The sequence below is a fragment of the Cetorhinus maximus genome, chromosome 16 (assembly GCF_964194155.1).
Source record: "Cetorhinus maximus chromosome 16, sCetMax3.hap1.1, whole genome shotgun sequence".
Lineage (NCBI taxonomy): Eukaryota > Metazoa > Chordata > Chondrichthyes > Lamniformes > Cetorhinidae > Cetorhinus > Cetorhinus maximus.
In genome coordinates this window covers 38,941,629-38,959,385 of record NC_135894.1, presented here as the reverse complement: position 1 = coordinate 38,959,385, position 17,757 = coordinate 38,941,629, and the positions used below count along the sequence as shown (strand labels likewise).

At 40.2% G+C, this 17,757-nt stretch overlaps 1 protein-coding gene across 4 annotated transcripts in view; it reads left to right on the top strand.

Annotated features, from left to right (window-relative positions):
* The window catches only part of kdm6a (lysine (K)-specific demethylase 6A), a 274,780-nt gene that overhangs the window by 233,932 nt on the left and 23,091 nt on the right, over nt 1–17,757 (top strand). For all 4 annotated transcript variants that reach the window (XM_078559720.1, XM_078559718.1, XM_078559719.1 and 1 more), the window contains 5 exons: nt 2,904–3,109; nt 4,972–5,039; nt 5,130–5,204; nt 11,467–11,615; nt 16,664–16,778. In XM_078559720.1, coding sequence (XP_078415846.1) covers nt 2,904–3,109; nt 4,972–5,039; nt 5,130–5,204; nt 11,467–11,615; nt 16,664–16,778 — 613 coding nt within the window. The remainder of the gene's footprint in view (nt 1–2,903; nt 3,110–4,971; nt 5,040–5,129; nt 5,205–11,466; nt 11,616–16,663; nt 16,779–17,757) is intronic.

The following is a 17,757-nucleotide window of genomic DNA, read 5'->3' as shown; positions in this document are numbered from 1 at the left end:
GGAGAAATAAACACGAGAGGACATGGCTTTAGGGTGAAAGGGGAAAGGTTTAGGGGGAACATTAGGGGGAACTTCTTCACTCAGAGTGGTGAGAGTGTGGAACGAGCTACCATCTGACGTAAATGCGGGCTCACTCTTAAGTTTTAAGAATAAATTGGATAGATACATGGATGGGAGAGGTCTGGAGGGTTATGGACTGGGTGCAGGTCAATGGGATTAGCGGAATAATATTTCGGCACAGACTAGAAGGGCCGAATGGCCTGTTTTCTGTGCTGTAGTGTTCTATGGTTCTATGCTCTTGCTAGTATATGTACTGTATCACTTCAGTTCCTGCAAATTGTTTCATTTAGCCAAAAGTTGCTACAATGGAATGCGACTGAGAAATATGTTGCCTACTGGTAGATTTGAATATCCCCCGTGTTGTTTCCACGATCGTACCAGCCACCAAGATGAATGGCATGATGCTCTACTCTTGTCACAACTGTTGCACTTTAATATATTTAGCAAACTTGTGGTCGTACTTCCAAAAATGAACATGAGAATTGTTGTCTGACAAAATAATTTACCAAAATGAAAAGGTAAGTGCTGAGGGTGTGATTGAGTAAGAGAGCTAGAAAGCCGATACTGGTGCTGTTCTAATTCTGCTCTCAATGCGATGTGTTTTACAGCTAAGATGATTTTTTTTCTTATCCTGAAATAAGGATTATTTTGCCGCTAAGATCCTACTCTATCTTGCAACATAGCCCAAGTAACAGAGTAACCAAGCTGAAATGTAGAATTCTAACCTGTCTTTCATTAAGTACCACTGGAAAGGAGTCAGCAAGCTCTTTTTGGTGGGTGGAGGCAATTGAAATATTTTAGAGATGAAGGAGTATCCCTTTTTTCTAATTGAGGTGTTGTGAGAACTTTTTCTTGTGAACCTGTTTCTGCCAGTATACACATAGATAGCAACATAAATCTTTGTTCTCTTATAACGATTCCTGATAATTCAGGAGCTGATCAAAGTTACATAATGATAGTATTTACTGTAGTAGTAAAGCAATGAAATCAAAGTAGCAGGTTCAAAAAATGAATTGCGGAGGGAAAGAAAATGGAAGAACCTGAATCATTTATAAAATTTTATGTCACGTTTATAATTTTGCGAATAATTTATACTTAAAGCATTTTGATTTCACTGATCTTTATTTTTAAAATGTAGAGAGTTGTCAATCAATGTTACATGAAACTGGAGTGTGCATCCTGAATTTGTACTAGTATGTCAGTTCACTGCATAGCATGCTTTAGAATGAAACCATTTTGTATCCCTGACCAATGGCTGTTTCACTGTATTATTCAATTTGGTGTATCCTGTCATGTATTCATATTTGTCCTGACTTTCTTATTGTGCGAGTGATAGTAAATTTCAAATTTGATCTAATTTCCCTATTCATGCCTTAGTACTCTCTCTTCCCATATAGGATATACTTGATTTGTACCAGTTCCGTTGACCTGTTTAATTTCTGTTGCTGATCAATTCTGTTTGCAATTTTTCCCTCATTTAATCGGGGAAAGCTCTCATTTTATCAGGCCATAAGTTGCTTTTTTATTTGTAAAATACCTTTGCCCTTGAATTCTCTTTTTCTCACCGTAAGTTGAACCTAACTGAATTGTGGAACTGTTTCCAGGTTCATAGTCTGTACAGCATTTTAAGCCCACCCACAGGGATTTTCAAATCATTAGCCAATTAAAAGCCAGGGACACTCAGCCTAATCAGGTATGGCAGGTGGGCTTCCATCAATGGAGAGCAAGTGGGAGGCCCTCCAGCACCTGGTGATCAGCAGCCCCACCGGCCAAGGTGGGAGCTGCTGATCTGAAGATGGAGATTGCGAGGGACAAGAGAAGATACATATATCTTTATTTTTTAAAACGCCACAGCTGCCTAGCCTTGATGAGAGGCAACCATTCCAAAGGACAGCCAGTGGCCACAGCTATGGCCCAGTTACTGTTGTGGGTCCATTGGCCGGGTGGGATGGGGCAGGGACGTCATCCTTCAGGATCCCAGCTCCCGCCCTGAGCCCATCACGAAACCTGGGCGGCAGTTTTCAGTTAGCACAGGAACTGGGCTTATTAAATTTAATTCTCCTCAGTTGGCTACCTGTTGCTAGCCTCTGGACAGCTGACCCAACCCCGAGCCACACTCATTCAAAATGTCTCAGGGCTGGGAGCATAGTGGGGGACCAGCACGGAGGCCAAAGGCCAAACTACGTGCCGTCCCACCAGCCTCCAATCCAGACCCCACACCCTTTTAAAAATACTGACCTTGGCCTCTGTTTTCCAACTGTTGCCTGCTTTGTTGTGCAGAATGCAGTGTATGAGATAACCCTGAGTGTGTTGCAGAAAAACCTTTCTTTCTAACCACAGTTTATTAAAATTTATATTTTAACCACTGATAGGAAAAAGCTTGTTTTGCACTAAAATTATCAGTCTCACTCGTGATGATGATACATGTAGACCTCTGGCTCAAACTTACACAGGCTTTCTCTTAAATAAAATCTGATTGCGCATCTAGACTCTCTTGTTGAAGGCAAAACGAAAGGCATTTTTAATAGGAAAGAGTAACAAAGAAATTTAAATACAGTAATAGCAAGGTTCAGTTTGATCTCAATATGTTCAAAAATTAAATCTGGAAAGTTGGGCCCAGTTGGTGATGACTTAGGATGTCTAAATTTATATAGTAGTTAAAGCCCCAGTTGATTCTAATGGAAAGTCAATGTACAGATTGTCACTTGCAGCCTGCTTCTGATGTGGCCTCTGTGGTCCTGAAGTTTTTATTGAATTTTGAGTTTTGGGAGAATGAAACTTTCAAAATTCTGTCAATGGTTATTCATGCAATCATCAATTTTTAATAATTTCTTTCTTTGCAGATTTAGGTCTTTTTTCCACCAAGACCTTGGTAGAAGCAAATAATGAACATTTAGTAGAGGTGCGGACACAACTATTGCAGCCAGCAGATGAAAACTGGGACTCCACTGGAACCAAGAAAATCTGGCGCTGCGAGAGTAGTAGATCACACACCACAATTGCCAAATATGCACAATACCAGGCCTCATCATTCCAAGAATCATTGCGGGTTAGTCTTCCACTATCTGAGATTAAATATCCCCGTAGCATAGTAAAAATGCATTTTTGCATGAGCCAAATTTTGCCTCTGTAATTTTGTTTTAAGAACATAAGAAATAGAACAGGAATAAACCATTAGGCCCCTTGAGCCTGCTGATGATCTTGTGTTTCGATTTCCACATTCCCATCTAACCCCAATAATCTTGGTTCCCTTGCCTAACAAGAATCTATATACCTCTGTCTTAAAAATATTCAATGACCCCGCCTCCACTGCCTTCTGAGGCAGAGAATTCCAAAGCCGCACAACCCTCAGAAAAAAATTCTCCTCATCTCTGTCCTAAAAGGGCAACCCCTAATTTTAAAACAGTGCCCCCTAGTTCTGGATTAACCCACAAGAGGAAACATCCTTTCAACGTCCACTTTGTCAAGGCCGTTCAGGATCTTGTATACTTCAATCAAATCACCCCTCACTCTTTTCTAACTTCCAGTGGAAACAAGTGCAATCTGTCCAACCGTTCCTCATAAGACAGCTCAGTCATTCTAGATCGATTCTAATAACTTCCCCATGACAAAAATCAAGCTAACTGGCCTATAGTTTCCTGTTTTCTGCCTCCCTCCCTTCTTGAATAGAGGGATTATATTTACTACTTTTCAATCTGATGGAACCTTTCCAGAATCTAGGGAATTTTGGAAAATTAACACCAGTGTATCGACTACCCCATTAGTCCCCTCTTTTAAGACCCTAGGATGTAGTCAATTGGGACCCGGGACTTGCCAGCCTGCATCAAGTGTTTTAAAACATTTGATTAAAAATGTAGAAAGGAACATTTGGTATTTTCTCCATACCTTCCATCTCCATCACAAGCTTGGATCCTCCATCTTAGCAGGGATTTCACTACTTTGCCCTTCCTTTAATTACTAATGTGCCTATTGGAATCTTTTCTAGATTCATCAATGTACTCCTGCTGCAAGCACCTTTCAAGCAAAATGTGCAATAGTTTCAAATATATATATATACATTTATACACACATAGACATTCTGAGAATTTAATCCAACTACAAAATAATTCACAACTCTAATGGAATTTTCAAAGCTGGTTATTAAAAAATAACCAGTTCTGCATATTAGAGAAACATGCAGATATTATAATTAGTATTGAAAGCAATGGAGGAATTTAACTGAATTTAAAACAGAATGAGAATGTGACAATTACAGATCTTCGGCTATACTGCATTCTAAAGCTTTACTCCGAATTTTTCCCTGACAGGTTTTCAGTATAGTAAGACACTTCTTCGGTATAGTATGTAGAAATAATTCATGACATTGATGTCATTTTTTTCAATGAACTCTGCAGTTCCCAATGGAACGTGTAGCATGTTTGTTTATGGATTTGCTTTTTTTTTAAGGAAATGTTCATTTGGTGGTTTATAACTTTCATCTTTAAATGGGGAGTCGAGGGTTATGGGGGGCAGATGGTAAAGTGGAGTTGAGACACAACCAGGTCAGCCACAATCTTATCGAATGGCAGAGCAGGCTCGAAGGGCTGAATGGTCCTATGTTCCCAAACCTTTTTGATGCCTTATTTTATCCACTACACCTTGATGCAATGACTTTAATAGCTGCAGTTACATAGTAGGCACAGTGCAATAAAAGCATAAAGATACAGTTACAGTGAAACTGAATATAATGCCATAAATATTATTAGTGTTGATCTGTTCACTGGTTAATGTATTTGCACAATTCTGTAGGAGTTGCTTAAATATTAATTATCTGAACATGCAGAGTGATGAGGGGAGGTTAAAATAGGTAATTCAATATAATGACATATGCATTTTAATTTGTTGATTTGAAATAATTTTTTTTACTTGCAGGAGGAAAATGAGAAAAAGAGTAGTCATCACAAAGACCAATCAGATAGTGAATCCACATCCTCTGATAAGTAAGTTTTGTTACTCAAGGATACCAAATGTTTGACAGATAGTAAATATTTTTGAAATCCTTTACAATTATCACTTTTTTTTTTAAACAGTGGCAGCAAAAAAAGGAGAGGTCCATTTAAAACCATCAAATTTGGGACCAACATTGATTTGTCAGATGAGAAAAAGTAAGTCTTTGCATTTTTTTTTCTGAGTAAGGTGTTCAACACTTTTTGTGTAATCATTGCAGACTGACAGTTGTTGCTTAATGATTTCAATAAAGTTTGTAATTACAGTAATGTAAAACACAATATATGGTAGGAGCACAAATTATCACAAAAGGACCACCAGTGTGAATGCATCTGTGTTTGTGAAGTGATCCACAGCGTATTTTATCAGACAGAGAAGTAGCAATAAAAGGTCAAGACAATAAATTTGAAAATTTGGAATAAACCGCCGAAAGAAAGATATATTTCATTGAAGAGAAAGAGAGTCCAGATAATCAGCTTCAGACACTGGCACAAATTCAGCTTGCTTTAACCATTTGGCTTCTAAACTACTACATCAACAGCCAAAATTGCACTTTTCCCAACATTTTTAACATTGCATTCCATCTTCAATAGCAGTGTGGATTAAATGAGGTATTCGTTAAATCAAAATTATTTGTAGCAACGGGTCACTTAATAGCATACGTGGCAGCCTTATTTCTTTCAAGGGGTGTGGACTTGGCTGACTAGGCCAGCATTAATTGCCCAGCCCTCGAAAAAATAGTGGTAAGATGTTTTCTTGATCACTGCCGTCCACATGGTGAATGTACTCACAGTGCTGTTAGGGTGGAAGTTTCAGGATTTTGGTCAGCAACAATAAAGGAATGGTGATATATTTCCAAGTCAAGATGGCGTGTTACATGGAGGAGAACTTGGAAGCGGCGGTGTTCCCATGTGCCTGCTGCCCTTGTCCTTTGAGGGGTTAGAAGTTTTTTATTCTTTCCTGGGACGCAAATGTTACTGGAAAGGCCAGTATTTGTTGCTCATTCCTCTTTGCCTTTGAGAAGGTGGTGGTGTAGGTACAACTACTGTGTTGTTTGGAAGGGAGTTCCAGAATTTTGACCAGCAACAGTGAAGGAATGATGATCTAGTTAGGATCGATGCGTGGCTTGGAGTGGAACTTGCTGCTTATCAGCCCAAGCCTGAATATTGCCCACGTCTTGCTATATATGGACACAGGCTGCTTCAGTATCTGAGGAGTCATCAGCGAATATCCCCACTTCTGACCTTATGAAAGAGGAGCGGTAATTGATGAAGCAGCTGAAGTTGGTTGGGCCTAGGACACTACACTGAGGAACTCCTTTAGTGATGTCCTGGGATTGACATGATTGACCTCCCAATGACCTCAACCAATCTTCCCTTGTGCTAGATATGACTCCCAACTAGTGGAGAGCTTCCTCCTGATTCCAGTAACTTCAGTTTTGTTAGGGCTTCTTGATGCTGCACTCAGTTAAATGCTGCTTTTGTGTCAAGCATAGTCACTCTCACCTTACCCCAGGAGTTCAGCCCTTTTGACTATGTTTGAACCAAGGCTGCAGTGAACTCAGGAGTTGAGTGGCCCTGGTGGAACCCAAACTGAGCATCAGTGAGCGGGTTATTGCTGTGTAATTGTTGCTTGATAGGACTGTCGCCTACACCTTCCATCAATTTGCTGATGATGGTGAGTAGACTGATGGGATGTCAATTGGCTGGTTTGAATTTGTCCTGCTTTGTGTGGACAGGACATACCTGGGCAATTTCCATATTGCTAGGTGGTTGCTAGTGTTGTAGCTGTACTGGAACAGCTTGGCTAAGGACACAGCTAGTCTGGAACTCAAATCTTAACTATTGCCGGAATGTTGTCAGGGCCCATAGCCTTTGCAGTACCCACTGCCTTCAAACGTTTCTTGATATCATGTGGAGTGATTTGAATTGGCTGACAACTGGCATCTGATATTGTGGACCTCGGGAGGAGGCCGAGATGGATCATCCACTTGGCGCTTCTGAAGTTGGTTACAAATGATTCAGCCTTATCTTTTGCACTGATATGCTGGGCTCCCCCATCATTGAAGATAGGGATATTTGTCAAACCTTCTCTTCCAGTTAGTTGTTTAATTGTCGGCCACCATTCATGACTGGATGTCAGGACTGCAGAGCTTAGATTTGGTCCATTGATTGTGGGATTGCTTAGCTCTATCACATGCAAGTTATCCTGTGTTGCAGCTTCACCAGGTTTACACCTCATTTTCAGGTACTCTATGCCTGATGCTGCTTCTGGTACGCCTTCCTGCACTCTTAATTGGACCTTAAGTTCTGTTTTCTGTGCCTTCTCCCTTGGTTAAATTATTAGTGAAATCATGTGATATTGTAGATGATTGAGTACTCTGTCCAGCTTGATAGCTTAAAAACAAAATTATTTTTAATTTTATTGCACTATTTCCCCATTCTGCACAAAGTAAGAAATGTAAGATAACATATGTAGTATTATGCCCATTCTTTGGATAAACGAATACCAGGTGCTGTAATTACTTCCCAAAATTGTTACCAAAAGTAGCTTGTGTTAGAAAATGAAAAATTTGTACTAATTTACAAAATGTTATCTCAGCGTTTTGGGCTTGGATGTCACTGCATTGATCTAACATTGTGACCAGAAGGTAAATCCTATGTGACTTAAAAGATGGACCTTTTTCTTTTCTGGATTTCCTACCACCAGCCCAATTCTTGTGGATTTTTGTTTTGAACTTTTGCAATTTGTGTACAAGACCTCTAATCTGGCTAAATCCTATGCTGCTTGTCAGAAGTAATTGGAAATGAGCCACTCTGACAAAATCGATCAAATGCTCCTGGACACTGTCTATTTTTTTTTGTACAATTAACTTATTTTGTACAAATCTCTGTCCCAAAGTGACCTCAAACCAGTTGTTTATAACTAACTAGACCTTTTTGCTACATTTTGAGTGGCAAGGCAGACTAGAAATTGACAGTGGTATCTGTTTCCACTGGGTCTCCAACCCTTTTATCTGTGTTCCAAAATACGCTGGCAGGGAGGACCTGCCCTCTTCCTTATCATAAGAGGTAGGACTGAAGTAATGATATAATCTATCACAAAATTCTACCCCTGTGCCCCCAGCACAACAAATGCTTGCATGATGCCGGTGTATTTCATAGAATAGATTGGTTAAGACTCAGGAGGCCATTCAGCCCTTGGTGTCCATGCCAGCTCTTTGCAGGAGGAACTCAGCTAATCCCACCAGGCTACTCTTTTCCTGTAATCCTGCAAATTATTTCTCTTCAGGTGCTAATGCAATTCCCTTTTCAAAGCCACAATTGAATCTGCCTCCACCACACTCTCAGGCACGCTCACTGTGTTACGAAAAGTCTTTCCTCATGTTGCATTTAGTTCTTTTGCCATTCGCCTTTAAAATGGCAGGGATGAGAAATTCAGCTGTTTGGCGGAATTCTGACTTCCAGATAATGGAATTCTGCCTTTTAATTTTCTTTTCTGACCTCTGTCTCCCCTCGGCTGCAGCTGTCTCCAACTTGGCCAAAGCCAGTAGGAGAGTCTCAGCCCTACTAATACACTAACAACCAATTTAAGATAATCAGTTGAGCTTGTGGTGTGGCTCGTTTATACTTGCTAGGTGGTGCTAGAATGTCGAGCATAACATTACAAAGTTACCACAGGAAGAGGAAGAGTAGCACTATGTAGCCATAAGAAAACAAAACTAGAAAAGGTATTCTTTCAGAAATACAGACAACCATTGAGTAAAATATATCAAAAGAATGAAAGGACTGTGTTGGATAATCACCTTGCATATTTCTAACCTATTTTCCTTGCTCGATGTGAAAGGGATTAACGAAGGTCATTAGAAATAGGGGTATTTGACCTATCGAGCCACACTTTTTAAGTGATTGGAATTTTAAAATTGGTAATTTCTAAGGTTTTCTAAAATAGTTTTACCCCATACACTTTGTTTACAGTTAAATAAGCAGCACACTGAAGTTCTGTGTACTGCTACCAGGTTTTTCCAGCACACTATTCAGGGAGCAGAGCCCCTTGTTTTCATGATGGGCTGGGTCCAATCTGCCTTGTGCGATTATATTGTGGAGTACTCTGGCCCTGTACCCACAGGAATCCCTTTCTCAATTATCTTGTTGGAGGGGTGGGAATTTGGAATATCAATAAAACCATATACAGGGACCTATTCTTTGCAAACAAATGTTCAAGCCCAACAGCATTTTTGAGCTGGGAGATACCTGGGAGCTTGGGGAGCCTGTTGTTCCCCTTTGCTTTCTCTATGGCAATGTCTAGGCCAATCACAGTTGACTTGCCAACCAGTCAGCACCCTTTTCTCCTGTAATATAAATTGCTGCGGTTGTTTGAAGTTTGGCATTCTTGCATTTGCCCAGATGAGTGCAAGACAAAAAGCACCAGCAATATTCAAATCAGATCAGCCATGATCTTATTGAATGGCGGAGCAGGCTCGATGGGCCAAATGCCCCTATTTCTAATGACCTTCGTTAATCCCTTCCACAACGAGCAAGGAAAATAGGTTAGAAACATGCCAGGTGATTATCCAACACAGATGGAATCTAATCAGTCCTTTCATCCTTTTGATATATTTTACTAAATGGTTGTCTGTGTTTCTGGAAGAATACCTTTTCTAGTTTGGTTTTCTTGTGGCTGCGTAGTGCTACTCTTCCTCTTCCTGTGGTAACTTTGTAATGTTATACTCAACATTTGCAGTGGATTGGGTAATTAAACTAGTATTGTACTTTGTGCTGCCTCTAAGTGTTGATGCTCCAGCACTTCATGGCAATTGTCACGGCACTGTTAATTTGAATGTTGATGGTTAAAGAAAATGAAAATTTTAAAGAAAATAAATCCAAAAAGACAAATATAGAGTTTGCCAGTTCTAAAACAAGCTGTGACAAGTATTTCCCTTTTTAAAAAAAAAACTCAGTTGACCTCGCCATTTTTGGGTGGGTCATTAATCTGAGACCAATATGTATTCCTTAACCAACATCATTATTTAGAAAATAACAGTTTAACTAGTCATTTTCACGTTACCATCTATGGGACCTTGCTGTGTGCTTTGAAGTGTCTTGGGGCCATGAAAGGCAAGTCTATTTTTTCCTATCTGATGGCTCAGGGAGTAAATGCATTGAATAAGTAATTATGCTGAATGATGCAGAACATCAAGGTTCTATGTTGATATTTGGTTAGTCCTGAGTTAATTAATCTTGATCAGGACAATGGTAGCCTTCCTGCAGTTGATCTTGGCATCTCTTTGCTACAAGGGTGATGTGAAGCTGTAAGGGTTTCAATTCTTGGTGGCTATCTCTTAATCTCTACCAACGTAGATACAATGCACAGTTTATTGGATCGTGCAAGGGCCGGGAGAATCAGATGGGAGTACCCGCATTGCATTGCTGGCATCAGGAAAACTATTCCCCCATTAAGTTGGGGACAGGAATGGCCCGATGTGGGAATCATGCTCATCGGTGGCAGGATGTCAATTAAGATCAACCATAAGCACTTGAGAGCAATTATCCCTGAACCCACTGGAATTTAGTAGTGGCTCAGGGATTTAATGGGACTTGCACACCTCTCACGTGACTTCTCAAGGCCGCCAAAACTTGCCTGCGAGTTCATAGTCGGGGTGATCCTGTTGTCAGATACTCGGTGCCCGTTTGAGGAACCTGGATCTGGAAGTGGGGGGGGGGCATTGAAAGCCACTCCCATCCCTTGCTTGCAACCCCTTTCCCTCCTTCCTCACTCACCTGTGCCCAGGGTTCCAATAGCGATCCCCGGGCTGAGCCTCAGAGCATTACAGTTGCCAGGGGCATTGCCCGTCTCTGATTGGCTGGCAGCTCTTGGGCAGGATTTCTGCCCCATTGAGGGCTTGATCGCATGGAAGGCCTGGCGCTAGCCAGTTAAGTCCCTGAGGGCACTTAATTCGTGTCAGGCCTCCCCCACAGAAGCAACATGGGCTCCTACTGGTTCAACAAGAAGTTGGGGGCCGTGAGGGTGTGGCATTGCTAGCACTAAATTGCAGCCAGTGAGCCAAAAGGCTGCCTTCTGTGCTTTAGGGATAAGGATTTAAGCTGAACGTAGTTGGCTGCTTGGTTAATTAACACAGTAGTAGCATTCACTGCCCAGGCTTCCACATGAAATTGCCCAGTGAGGTACTTGGAAAGAACATGGAATCGTATTTCTGTCTGAGCCATTGCCTTAAATGGATAATAAATAGATAACTCTTTAGCAAATGCTGTTGTGAAACTGATGGCAAAGAACTTTAATATTCATAAATGTTTTTTGGACAACCAGAATGTCTCTAACTTACACGGATGATTTTTGAAACCATCAACGATGTACGTGCATTCTTGACATTTCACAAATCTTTGCTACTTGTTGCTTCAGGTGGAAATCGCAGCTCCATGAACTAACAAAATTGCCTGCTTTTGTGCGTGTGGTATCGGCAGGAAACCTGTTGAGCCATGTGGGGCACACCATTCTTGGAATGAACACAGTCCAGCTGTACATGAAAGTTCCAGGAAGCAGGACTCCAGGTTAGTGCCATAACGTCTAAAAAGTGGAATTACATGGCTAGTAAAAGTGGATGAATAAGTGGTGAAATAAACCTCTTTTTTGTACCTTCTGGATATAGCCAATTGGCCTAGAATTTTGTTATGGTAATGTGCATTCTTACGTTCATTGATTCCTGTACAACAACAACAACTGCAACAACAAACTGCCCATTTCGATCCCTCCTCTCCCTCCTCCACCCCACCCGCACTAGGGCCATCTGCCACTAGCTTGCTTCCCTTAATGTCCCCATTATCACATCCTTTAGATAATATCAATACCCTTTTGTCTATGACATCTTTGGCAGTCTCTTCTTGGCCTCCACCTATCACTGGCCACCTGTCGAGCTCTCCTGTCCCACCCCCTTCTATCAGCTTATATTTCATCTCATTTCTATATGTCTTAGTTCTGATGAAGGGTCATACGGACCCGAAACGTCAACTGTATCCTTCTCCGCAGATGCTGTCAGACCTGCTGAGTTTTTCCAGGTATTTTTGTTTTTTGTTCTAGATTTACAGCATCCACAGTATTTTACTTTTAACAAACTGCAGTGTTAAGGGAATAATTCATCTCTGGATGAGTACCACCCAGATAGAAGCTGAGTTGTGTGTCTTACTCATGACTGTATTTGACCATCTTTCATGCTGTAAATGCTGCCAGTGCAGTATAAAAAATTTAACTTTTGACAATTTTGATATCTGGGCAGTTAAAGAGAATAGAGGTTTGATATCTTCATCTCTTGTATAATACTGCTCACCTGTTTCAAGAGAGTGTTGTGAGACATCCTAAAAGTAGTACTAGTGGAGATTAAAATGAGAAATTATGAAGAAAACAGGGATGAGAAAATTCTGACTTTTTGATTATGGAATTCTGCCCTTTGAAATGTTTTTCCAACCTCCGCATCCCACTCTCCATAATAATTTGCTTAACAGGTCAAGGGCATTGCTACAGGAAATACTCGAGCATCTTAGCCCCAAACATATTTAGCTGCTTAGATAAAAGCAAAAAACTATGGATGCTGGAAATCCAAAACAAAAATAAAAATACCTGGAAAAACTCAGCAGGTCTGGCAGCATCTGCGGAGGTGAACACAGTTAACGTTTCGAGTCCGTATGACTCTTCAACAGACCTAAGTAAAAATAGAAGAGAGGTGAAATACAAGCTGGTTTAAGGGGGGGTGGGACAAGTAGAGCTGGATAGAGGGCCAGTGATAGGTGGAGATAGCCAAAAGATGTCATAGACAAAAGGACAAAGAGGTGTTGAAGGTGGTGATATTATCTAAGGAATGTGCTAATTAAGGGTAGAAAGCAGGACAAGCAATATTTAGCTGCTTCATCAATGACATTCTCTTTTACATGATCAGGAGTGCAGGTGTTTGCTGCCAAATCCACAGTGTTCAGTTCTTTAAGCTCCTCGATCAATGGAGAGTCCATGTCAGGTGCAGCAAGCTTGGACTAACAACATTCATGACACACAAAAGTGTTAATTAATGACCACCTCCAACAAGTAAAGGCCCACTGGCCTCCCCTGACTTTCATCAGCATTGTCAGACCATCAGTGCCATAATGGTTGTCCTAGATCAAAATTTTAAATGTCCTAACCATATCAACACAATGGCTACAACTGCATGGAACAGATGGATACTTTGTGCTGAGTGGCTCACCTTGCCTTTCAGCATCCCATCTACAATAATATAAAAGCAAAATACTGCGGATGCTGGAAACCTGAAACAAAAACAGAAAATGCTGGAAAAATTCAGCATCTGTGGAGAGAGAAAAACCTCATCTACAATGTTCACCAGGAATATGATTGAAATCTCAACGTGGCTGGATGGATGTAGCCACCACAGCACTCAAGCTTATGGGACAAAGCTGTCTTGATCCAAACTCCTGCTGTTCGACTCAGTATCCAGCTGTTTATTGCCACCACATTGTAATTGCAGTAAGTTCCATATACAGGATGCACATGAGCAACTTGTTAAGTGTACTTCAACAACCTCTCCCATGTCCACAACTTCAAATACCAACATGAACAAAGACAGTAGTATAGTAGTGCCATCATCTACAAGTTCTCCTGCAAGTCTCTAGCCATCCTGACTTTCTGACTTAGTGTGCTGCCATTTCCTACCCAAGACAATCATGGAGTAACCATCAGCATAAGAACTGTACAGTTCAAAGAAGATGTTCATCATTACTTTTTCAGGTCCACTAAGATTTATTTGTGCAGCATTGCTAGTGTCACCTACATTTTGATTTTTTTTTTAAAAGAACAGCCTGCAGTCTCAAGTTTATTGTAGATCAGAGAAAAATGCCTTCTGATGCCAGGGGTGTGACTTCATGTTTGGGTATAACATCTTCCTCAGTTTGAAACTATCGTATCATTTCTTATAGTTCAGCTATCAATCTTCCTTGACCAGAAATTGAGAAAATATTCATACTGTCTAGATTTATGATGCACATGAGAGATTTAAGCATTTATGCACGTCTAGTACTTTAACTTTTGTTCTTCAGTGCTCATTTTTTCACTCATTTGAGCCTGTGATAATGTTTCTGCTCTAGACCATGACTTTGAAAGCTATAATATTCCCTGCTGCCTTCCAAATTTTAGGCGAATTAGCTTAGTGCATCTTACTGCACCTGTTGCTATAGTGGGACACTTCTAGGACTAAATCAGACATTCACCTAAAATTGTTTGTGTTTAATTTATTAACTGTTACAGTTCTAAAATTTGACCCTATGGAATCTTCCACCCAAGAAAGTAATCATTTTGTTCACATCAGGAGCATTAGCTTTTTATATAGTACCTAGAGGATTTATCAGTTCTCTTTAATGGCAAAACATCGAGTAAATAAGTGAAACGTGAACCATCGAGCAAGTTAAAAGCCTATCCTCCTTGCGCTGTGGTTTCTGTATGCTTTGTCTGCAAGGGTGTTAATTGGAATAATCAGAATGTGTTTTCTAAGCATTGCCGTACTGATGTATGCTTAGTTGCCTGAGTGTTCTATGGTGGCCTTTAATATTATGTCAGAGAGACCAGCAAGCTTGCCTTCCACGTGACTGGGACATTTTTTAATATATGTAGAGGTTCAGGGATTGAGAATGTTAAATTACCTACCTCAGTATGATTTTTAATATTACTTTATCGACCAAATATCAAGTTTATTTATCCCTCTGCCCCTTAGGCCAAGCATACCAAGAGCTTTATCGTTTGCTTTTGAGAGTAATTGTAGCCTTAATGCTGACCTCTATTCCTTTCCTCCACGATCAAAGAACGAAGGAGGAAATGTAGAATGAAGCCTAAAACAAGTGTCAAGTTTGCAAGGATAGTCTGAGGATAAAAATCTGAAAGGGGCAGTGTTCCATGATTGTTCGCTATGAGCAGTAACATATTTATTTTATATAGAGAATGAATGGAAAGAGGCATACTGTGAAGGTAGGTCATTTAACATATTTTCCCCTGAAGAAATTCACTAATTAGCATTTTGTGCTTAAAGAGCATTGTGCAAGTTTATAATTAAACCTGTGTCATTAAAGAACAGTGATGGACAAGAGAAGGAAACACGTTCACAAACCTGCTATGAGAGGAATGAAAAAATTATTACTTATAAGTGTGTTTGGGCTGCAGAGGATTTCCAGCACACCCTTTGCTGACTGCATTGTATACATCTTGTAGCTCTTGGAATCCAACTGAGGTCAGGTCCTGGGTAGTGATGATGCACAGAGCTTGCTCCCTATATAGTGATTATGTGCAGGCAATGGCAGGAGTATTGAATTTCACAATGAAACATTATCAAAAAATATAATACTGTGCCGTCTATTGCAAGTTAATTGGGAAAAATATTACACACAAACCTAACTGGAAATTCAAGAGAGGAGCCGTGGTTCATAGAGCCATACAATTTTTTTTGAAGCTGGCTAAATGGCAGAATGCAAGCAGCAAGTTAGCCTGTGGATGTGGAAAATTAACAAACAACTTGAGTTTAACATTGATTATAATCTGAAGTTTTTCATTGGTGTCACTCGCTAATAATCAACTCCTACTCATCAAAAGTTATATCTGAACTCCAACTGTTGGAAAATTGAAGAGCTTGATTTGGAAAAATTTGTTTAATATTTGAAATTACTAGAGTTAATTGAACCCCAGCTTGGGTTTAAAGATACTCGTAACTGATACTAACTGTTTCACATTACTGAATATTGTACTATTTTTTAAGAAAGGCAAGAGCATAACTCAATACACAACAAGAAACTCTTTAATCGGATTAGTGGTTAGGATATGAATGGATTTGTAGGAAATGTAGTGGAAAGTCAAATGTCAGCCATAAAGGATGAGACAGTCTAATCTTGCAAGTATGGACAAGCAGTACCTTGAGCACTGAGATTAAACTGTATTGAATTTACAATACAGATACCACAAGAGCCATTGTATAGATTAATTTTCCAAGAAAGGATATGAAATGAAAATGATAGAAGAAAATTATATATTGAAATAGCAATGTTTGATACAAAAGAATAGTTGTAAAATTTGATAGATCACAAAAATTTGAAAAAATCTTTAAATGGCAGCTTGGCGGATAGAAACATAGAAACTAGGAGCAGGATTCAGCCCTTCAAGCCTGCTCTGCCATTCAATATGATCATGGTTGATCCTCTATCTCAACGCCATATTCCCGCTTTCTCTCCATACCCCTTGATGCCCCTAATATCCAAAATTTATCAAGTTCTTTCTTGAATATACGCAGTGACCTGGCCTCCACAACCTGCTGTGGTAGAAAATTCTACAAGTTGACCCGTGTGGTATACCACTAGTCATTGCCTGCCACCCGGAAAAAGACCCAAAAATTCCCATTCTCTGTTTCCGGTCTGACAACCAATTCTCAATCCATGCCAGTATATTACCCCCAATCCCGTGTGCTTTAATTTTGCCCACTGCCCTCTTATGTGGGACCTTATCAAAAGCCTATGTCAAAAGGATACATTTAAATTTTCATTTTTTAAAAATTCATTGCAGTTTGTTTTGTTTTTATTTACAGGTCATCAAGAAAACAACAATTTCTGCTCTGTTAACATTAATATAGGCCCTGGAGATTGTGAATGGTTTGCTGTACCTGAGTCGTACTGGGCAGTTATGAATGACTTCTGTGAAAAGTAAGAGTGTTTTGCCAGTAAGCATGGCTGTTCCTTGCAGAAAGTATATTTTTAAATTCACAAAAAAAATAGAAAAACATTTAGGGTAATTACATAGTGAGCATGTGGCCTAAAAGTCTAAATATTTTGTCCTTTCCAAAGTACAATTCAAGATCCCCAAAGATGTGGAAAGCACAGACAGAGAGAATTGGGGGACTGAATTTTCCTTGCAGTGATATGGTGGGAATTGATCCAGCCCTTCTGACCTCGCCACAGCTTCTTTATCATATCTTCTCTTTGACCATCTACTTCCATCTTCATGACATCCATCTTTGACTCCTCTCATCTTCTGCTGAAACCCTCATTCATGATTTGGTTACCCCCAGACTCAACTATTCTGATGTTCTTCTGGCTGACCTCCCATCATGCACCCTCTGTAAACCTGAGCTCATCCAAAACTCTGCTGTCCATTCCTAACCTTCACCAAGTCCCATTTACTCATAGCCCCTGTGCTATTTGACCTACACTGGCTCCTGTTTCACCAGCATCTCTGGTTTAAAATTCTCATCAATGTATTCATATCCCTTCATGACATCATCCCTTTCCTATCTTTATAACCTTCTCCGAGTCAGTAACCCTCCAAGACCTCTGCGTTCCCATAGCTCTGGCATCTTGTGCATCCACCATCCCCTTCATCCACCATTGGTGGCTCTGCCTTCAGCCATCTAGGCCCTAAGTTCCAGATTTCCCTCCCTACGCCTGTCCATCTCCTCCTTTAAGACCTTTTTGACCAAGTTTATAGAAAATAGAGGTCTGCATAAATATTTTGAATAGAATTAGTGTACCACCCTTTCACTTCTGGAATGTGGATTTGAACCCAGCCTTTATTGATCAGTTAAAAAACTTAGTATTAGCTGTAAGGGTTTTCTGTGATATGAGTTTAGAGTTAGTTCCTGAGCCAGCCACACATGAATGCCAACATGTCAAGCCTTAAGAATGA